The sequence below is a fragment of the Tribolium castaneum genome, chromosome 6, assembly GCF_031307605.1.
Source record: "Tribolium castaneum strain GA2 chromosome 6, icTriCast1.1, whole genome shotgun sequence".
In the NCBI taxonomy this organism is placed as follows: Eukaryota; Metazoa; Arthropoda; class Insecta; order Coleoptera; family Tenebrionidae; genus Tribolium; species Tribolium castaneum.
The window spans coordinates 5069740-5077401 of record NC_087399.1 but is presented as its reverse complement, the minus strand read 5'-3'; the positions used below and the strand labels follow the sequence as shown (position 1 = coordinate 5077401).

General features: G+C 35.5%; 2 protein-coding genes across 2 annotated transcripts; one reads left to right on the top strand and one right to left on the bottom strand.

Annotated features, from left to right (window-relative positions):
• Positions 1-1414: 1414 nt before the first annotated feature.
• Positions 1415-4758, top strand: LOC103313996 (trypsin). Its single transcript, XM_008198676.3, has 3 exons — positions 1415-2346; positions 2407-2993; positions 4583-4758. Exons 1-3 carry the CDS (start codon positions 2292-2294, stop codon positions 4730-4732), a joined length of 792 nt encoding a protein of 263 aa, XP_008196898.2. The 5' UTR covers positions 1415-2291; the 3' UTR covers positions 4733-4758.
• A 1387-nt stretch (positions 4759-6145) lies between these two features.
• LOC107398488 (uncharacterized) lies at positions 6146-7217 on the bottom strand. The gene is made up of 5 exons (XM_015982686.2): positions 6900-7217; positions 6739-6854; positions 6437-6691; positions 6353-6391; positions 6146-6307 (listed from the first exon to the last, which is right to left on the bottom strand). Exons 1-5 carry the CDS (start codon positions 7187-7189, stop codon positions 6174-6176), a joined length of 834 nt encoding a protein of 277 aa, XP_015838172.1. The 5' UTR covers positions 7190-7217; the 3' UTR covers positions 6146-6173.
• Positions 7218-7662: the final 445 nt, after the last annotated feature.

Here is a 7662-nt window from a genome sequence, read left to right as displayed (position 1 = left end):
TATCAGGAAGGGACTTTGTGATCATTGACGCAAGGGCATTATATTATCAATGAAAGAATACGTAGGAGGAAAACCGCCTCTGTAGATGCCACTTGCTCAAAAACCCGAACAAATTTGCAGTTGATGGACAAACTATAAAATATGTTTCTCGCTGTGTATTTCCGAATTTTATTCAAACCAATAACTACGGTCCAGATTTGGCGCTTTGCTGGAACAAGGACGTGAATTGTTGGAGTTTGGCTCAATCACCCTTTCAGGGTCACTCCAATTTATGCAAACATCATCTCAGGAGAAATCTCGCGTTTCATTGGATCGTGGGGAAGTCTATTATGACGAGTACCTAGCATTAATTCTTGTGGTTTCTCAATAAATTGCGCAACTGAACTAGATAATTACGAGGATAGTATTAAAACTAGTTTGAACTTGAGCATATTTTCAATAATTTTCGACTTTAAGGAAATTGCTTGTAACGACGATGTAAGCCTCGGAGGTAGCGCTGGATTACTCTTAATTTTTCTGCAGCGAATCCCTCAGGATAGTCCCTAACCCGTCTTGTTACTAAGGATCCTTTGTTTAGGATAATCGCAACTGAGGTAAAGTGGCTCGCAATTTTAGTTTTGACAAGATTTTTAGAAAGTTGGGCATTCCTTTTAGCTAAAGCTGGGTAAACACGTTTTTATTTTATTTGGCAAAAAATAATACAATTTATTTTGCACGCTCGGTTTTATTAAAAAAAAACTACTTTAAAATGTTCTTACTATAAGGTAAACTACAAAAAAAAATCTCCGAACACGGAATCACGGAAAATTATTTTTAAAATTTACGAAATCAGAGAAAATAATCAGGGGAAAATTTGCTGCACAAAATTGAAACACTCTGTACGAGTACATAAATACAGTAAAACCTCCCTTAATAACGGACATCTCTTCACAACGGACATTTTTGTAGGAACGTAACTAAACCTATATTAAAATTTCCACCTCCCATTAGGGGACACTTCTCTACACCGGACAATTCCCCTTCGGTGTCCGTTGTTGAGAGGTTTAACTGTACATTCCTTCCAATAATTATTTAAAAGTATTACAAGCAAATACGTCCTATGAAGGTTCAGTGCACAACCAATTGCGTTTGATGCTTTCAAACGTAACTAGAGCGTACTTATTGAACTAGATTTTATAAATATTTTTACAAGTCTCAAATTTTTGATTATATAATACAATTCGGTGGTAGGTACCAATGCCTTGTCATTCTTTTCCTGAAAAAAAAATCGTTTTGCGCGCATTGTTACGATCGAAAATGCAATTCATTCGTTACCCTTACAATTATTAATTAATTACTACACAAAAAATGTTCTTTTACCAAATATCCACCAGGGAAAATTTAATTATTAGTTTTCGTAATTACAATTTTTAGAGCAGTCCCGTCTTATTCACAACAGTTCGTCTACTTCTTTATGTAAATCTAATAATTTTAGCTAATTTCGTCTCTTGAGTAATACAAATATTTTTGCAACCTCCCACGTTTAGTACAAAAATCAGTAAACTTTGTAAGGCGCCGGTGGGACTACGAATCACTTTCATTCATAAGTTTATTTATTATTAGAAATGAAGAACCAAATCTTTCTGATAAATTACGAAAGGTGGGAAATTAATAATAACATTTTGTAAGTCGAAGGAAAGCCGATGTTAGTCGTTTCTCTATTATTATCAACTAAAAAACCAAGTGCTATAGTGGAAATTGCAAGAAGTTATTCAAATTCATTTATATATAATAATTAATAAATGAATTTGTGTAACTATTTTTTTATTTATTCGTCAAGTCAGGAAATCTAGAAGACAGTAAGTATAACATTTATTTTTGATATTTGTTCCCCTGTTTAGGAGCCGGAAATGCGCAAACGTACTTAATAAACTTATTAAGCATGTCCTATGACTAAAAAATTAGGTCTCGGGTGGAGTCAAGTAGTTATAGACAAGGATTGTTTTTTTTAATTCCTTCCAGTTTTTCTTAAATTATTAAATTGTTTACTTGAAAAACTGGCAAAAGAGTTGTTATTAATAAACGAATATTGCTAGTTGTAATTTCTTCGACCGCAAGTTTTTCTTTGATTGGTTAATTCAGTTCGAACCGAGCTGTGTATGGCGATTGAGTAAGCGCTTACTTAATACTTTCTCTCTCCTCGCCAAACCTTTATGAGTACGAGAGAACAGCGGAGTGTAATTCAGGAAGAATGAAAACCCTATCATCCGCAACAAGTATAAAAGAAATGCCAGCAGCTCTATTCACTCCAAATGCTCGCAATGTTGCAATTGTTATGTTTCAGTGCTGTCATTTTATCGGCAAGCCGTAAGTAGCACCCCGTAAACGGCCGCCACGTCTCTCATCCACATTTCTTCGTTTCCAAAGCCCAATTTCTGCCGCTTAATGACGCCATGGAGCGAATAATCTACGGCACAGTGGTCGACATTTCAGATTTTCCTTACCAGGTGGCTTTGGTCTCGCGCCGGAATAACCGGAAACGGATCATCTGCGGAGGCGCCTTGGTGAAACCCCGAGTTGTTTTCACAGCGGCCCATTGCACCCACACGAGGAACGACGAAGAAAGGGAGAATCTTTCGGTCCTGGTGGGTGCCAACCACGTCAACGACCCGGACGGGGTGTTTCACGAGATCGACACCGTTATGAAACACCCCGATTTCAGCTACCACGAGCTGGATAACGACTTTTCAGTGATTACTTTGAAAGAACCAGTGGAATACAGTGACAAAGCCAGGAGCATTGATATCTCCAATGCTGACCATGACGGCGGCACTGTAGCCACCATTTCCGGGTGGGGAAGGACCGAGTATGGAACCCCATCCAAGTACCTAAGGGCCACCAAACTCACGGTGGAAAATTGGGACAAGTGTCAGGATTATTTTCCAGGGGTTTTTCACCCCAAAATTACCAGGAATATGATCTGTGTGAGGCCCAGCAGGACGACCACCTACTTTGTAAGGAACACTCTGTATTTTTTTCATATGATGATAGCATTTTTTGATAAGCTTTCTAACGGTATAGGGTTTGCATAAAAAATTTAAAACATTTTTCGAGTTTGAAAAAAAATGTTTTGTTATCCTAGAACCTGATAAGTCAAATAGTAATTTATTTTTTGATATGTACTAATGTGACTAATTACATTAGTAATCTAATTATTACTTAACACATAAATGAATTTTGCTCATCAAGAATTAATATTAAAATATCTATAAAAAAAATTAAAACCTTAAGAAATATTTCAAATTTGCTGTACAAATTTTTCGGAAAATATTCATAGGTAACTTTACACTGATTTTTCAAAAATTGGTCTTTATTTTTGTTTCTCTGACTGCAGATTTTTTGTGTCTTCAAAAAATCACTATCTTTTGACTATAATTAAATAAATAAGTTATCAAATTCTAAGAATAAACTGACAGAAAACTAATTAAAATGTAGAGATTTGAATGCAAGTAAATACTATTAGAAAAAACTCAAATTATTTTGATCTTGCAAATTATTTTGATCTTGAATTAAATCCTACTTTCTGTAAACCGATCATTAAAGACTTGCATTTTTCACATTTAGTTGCTCGTGTCCACATTTTTTTCGTGTTTAATTTGTCCGACTTGTAGTTCCTATTCAAATAAATTAACCGTGTAGATCCACACAAAACATCGTTGAACAAATTTAACTAAACTTGGAACTCAAGGAACAATCAAACTCTGTCAAATTCAACATATGAGCTTGTTAAATTATAATTACTCAACTTTAATCCAAACAAATTGTTAACCAAACATATTCTGTTTTTATTTTGCCATAAAAACCCATTCTTATTTTATGTAGAAGGAGATTTCAACAATCCGAAGCCCAAATAAAATAAACCATGATTTCTCGAGACTTGGCATTTGCGTTATTGCATTATTTGTGTGGCAATTGTGTGTTATCTTCAAAATGTCAATAAAGCGTATCTAAAATCAATAATTTTTAATTCAAGAAACAATAACAAACCCACTGCACAATTACTTTATGAAAACATTATTTTCCACCCGCATTCAAACCTATAATAATGTGTGAGAGGCTTATATGGTCAAATTTATAATGTGTGTTATATTCCAATATGCAAATCACAATACATATTACATGCAAGTATTATAATATATTATGGTGTTTTGTTATGTCGCACGCAATGAAAATGTTTGCTTTGTGGAATTTTCCAAAGCTTTCACTGAGAATAAAAGCCCAGTGTTGAACATATGGGCAAACCGAATCCGAAATTATTCGAAAAATTGGAGAAAGTGAATGCGTTTGTGCTTGACAAGCATTCAGTAACCGCAGAAAATAACAGATTTTTGGAAGTTCGTAAAGGAAATAATAAACTTGGAACAAGAATTCACCATCTATCAGCCGAAAACGTATTAAAGCATTTACGTTTCAAATAAAATAAATATTTGAAAAGCAATATTTTCGCTGCTTCACGCCAATATCGGGCGTAATGGTCGTAACATCTCTGATGGCGCGGAATATAATATCAGGCGCATATGTAATTTTTACGATTGCTTTTCAGGGCGACTCCGGGGGACCCCTGGTTGTGGACGGCAAACTCATCGGCTTGGTGTCGTTCGGACGCAAGGTGGGTGGCGAGAAGAAGACGACGGTTTTTACGCGAGTTCGCAATTTCCTGGACTTTGTAGAAGAGGTAGTGCCTGGTTTTTAATTGTTAATAAATTGTACAAACTGTTAGCTCTTGTTTTATTTCAATGCGGTCAATTAGTGCAATTAACAGTGCACAATCGAGAGCCAATAGTGCAACAAGGTCAAGGGACTTCGAAATAATTACAGCCGATACTATCAGCTTACAGGGATGTGTTTCAAGGAAAAGTAAACGTTCCAATAAATATATTAAGAACAAAAGCTGCTAATCCGGATTAAAGTTAAAAAGCGCATATTTCAGGCTCTATGTTTACATTTTTCTCTTCATGGCTAGAGGCCGAGGGCAAATTGCTCCTTTCAAGAAGATTCATTACTGCGAAACAGGACGGCGAAAAACTTAATCTCAAATCAATTCCAAGGGCTAATCAATTATTAAAAATATGTTGGGACAAGCAATCCGCTTTTGTTTAAATAATTATTGATTATCGGGCAGGAAATTACGATCTGGGGCTACTACAGAACAATAATAATAATAGAATAAGTTAGTACAAGTCCAACAATAGTAAATAGCTCGAGGTAATGTCGAACTATGCTCACAGAAAAATCCAAAGCCGTTGCACTAAATTGAGTAATCGCAAATTTTCCTACACCTGACCCCCTCATTAGCATTTAAACTTATTGATTAATTGTAATTCAATCACCATATTGCCGTGTTTACACATGTGAGGCCACACAAGTGCTTTTATAGCAATATCGTGTCGCGTACGCGCCCTGATTTTTTATCTCTTAAATTGCATAACATTGTACCAGAATGCAGCAAAAAATTATCTTACACCCTCGCCATTACGTATTCAAGAGTCTGGACATCTGATCTGTCATGTCATAATTCGTTCCAGCGACGTGGCGTTCGCAAAATACCTTATGTTTACTTAATACGTCCCAAAGGAGCCCAGAAATATATTATTTGGACGAAAAAACATCACGGACACAATTTACATAAATTTAAATATTCATGCCTCGCGGCTGAGGAGTTAATAAGCCGGAGAATAGGACATAAGGACATTCAATTATTGCTAAAAGAATGATAAGAGGCGAAATTCAACGTAACAGTTGGGAGAAAGCCAAAACTTTTATTACTTTTTAATTTATGATAAATTAACTTCCCAAACATATCAAAAGAAGGGCGGCGGTGCGTCCGTTTTTTACCAACTTTTAATTAAAGTAATGTTGATTGTGTAATAAATTGATGGATTCATCGCCCGAGGGCGGAGCAAATTCGAAACCGCCAAGAAAAATGAAAAACATTAAATTACACCCTAACTGAATTTTCCAGAAACACCTTTTAATTTATACTTGCCAGATTGGTAATCCGACGACTGCTGATCCAAATCGCACTTTTAAATGAGTATTGATTTGGGCGCATTTATTTTTCCTAGAATAAATTGCCCCATTCGGAGGACTAATTTTAAAAAATAAAAACGGACAATCATTTTAATTAGCTCAAATTATAAAGCGTCATATTTATCAAAGAGATGACAGGTCACCAGAGGCGGAATTAAACATTCACACAAAATTTCATCACGGTTTTTAAACCATTCGCCGACTTTTAGCGTCCACTCGCCAAACATGCAAACCTCATCTGGAATTTTTCTTTGAAAAATCAGTCGTTGCCAAAACAACCCACCTGATAGAGCTTCGCCTCTAATCACTTCTGATCCGTTGGCTAAACCGGCAAAGTCATTACAAGAAAACAGTTTTGAAAACGTACCACAAATCCAGTCATTGGGGCAACAAAACGGCTCGTCACTTTTTTGGTAATAAACCGGGGCACAAATTTCTTGGAGGAACACAGCGTGTTTGAGCTGTTCACCACAAGAGATTCTTTTGCAAAAAGGTGGCCCTAAGTCACCTATAAACCCTTCCTGGCAAACACACCTCAGACAGGTGTTTTGAGGGTAAAAATCCTGACCTTCTAAATACTCCTCTCCATCAATCACACATTTTGTGACATCAGTAAAAGAAGCTAAGACATAAATAAAAAAAAACAAAACGAATTAATGTAGATATTACGACACGTTTCCCCAATTGAACAACAATGTTCCAAAGTGTATTTCCTGTAACATCCTTCCGGTATTGGCTCTCCAAACCACTCAGGACAATCCAAAACTGCACACTCAAAATTGTATCTACGTTAAAATTAAAGTCTCATTTCAAACATCATTTAAACCCACCCAGTGTAAAAATTGCTGCAAAAACAACCCTCATCACACGAGGGAAGAGATAAATTTTTTTCAACAACTTGAGAAAATTCATAAATGTTTCCCCTAAAGTGGCAATAGTCGTACCATGGTCCTAAACCTTCACAGGAATATTTAACAGGACATTCGGAGTTTGTGTTCGCTTCGCTGTATTGAGGAACACATCCCAAGTCCTCGTAAAGTAAAACTCCCAAATAATCGCAATCATCTGCACTTGCAAAAAACACTTGGACTAAAACATAGAGCACAAGTATTGAAATCATGGTTTAAAATAAACCCATCACACAAGAACAATTTTTTTAATAATTTGTTAGAACGGAAGTAAGCAATTTACATTGTGACAAATGTTGTAAACAAGTTTAAAACAAATTAAGTGCAAAAATAAGGCAAAAACTTGGAATTTCCACTCAATATCTAGAAACATGGACCATACATAGAGGGTGTCTCACCTAAGACTTTCGAGCCTGATATCTCAGATTATTGGCAGCGGATTTTTATAAAATTTAAAATGCATATATTTAAGAAGGTAAAGATTAAAATACAATTAATGCACAACTCAAGTAATTTTTACGTGCTTTTTTAAAATTTCAAGTCTCTTAAGTCTTTTAACAACAAAATCTAATTTTTTCCTTTGATCAGCCGAGCGATTTGGTTAATTTTTTGTATGGCCATCTATTTTTCGGTTTAATGATCCAATGGTAATTTAGCGTACTTTAAATAAAAGAAATGTGTTTTA

What these genes read in the sequence shown, in the direction of transcription:
- LOC107398488 (XM_015982686.2), bottom strand. Translation starts at nt 7,189, where the DNA reads ATGATTTCAATACTTGTGCTCTATGTTTTAGTCCAAGTGTTTTTTGCA. An exon ending in TGCAGCAATTTTTACACTGG is followed by an intron (nt 6,855 to 6,899) that starts GTGGGTTTAAAT and finishes ATTTTAACGTAG; the next exon opens with ATACAATTTTGAGTGTGCAG. An exon ending in TAGAGGCGAAGCTCTATCAG is followed by an intron (nt 6,308 to 6,352) that starts GTGGGTTGTTTT and finishes GAAAAATTCCAG; the next exon opens with ATGAGGTTTGCATGTTTGGC.
- LOC103313996 (XM_008198676.3), top strand. Translation starts at nt 2,292, where the DNA reads ATGCTCGCAATGTTGCAATTGTTATGTTTCAGTGCTGTCATTTTATCG. An exon ending in TGTCATTTTATCGGCAAGCC is followed by an intron (nt 2,347 to 2,406) that starts GTAAGTAGCACC and finishes TCGTTTCCAAAG; the next exon opens with CCCAATTTCTGCCGCTTAAT. An exon ending in GCAGGACGACCACCTACTTT is followed by an intron (nt 2,994 to 4,582) that starts GTAAGGAACACT and finishes ATTGCTTTTCAG; the next exon opens with GGCGACTCCGGGGGACCCCT.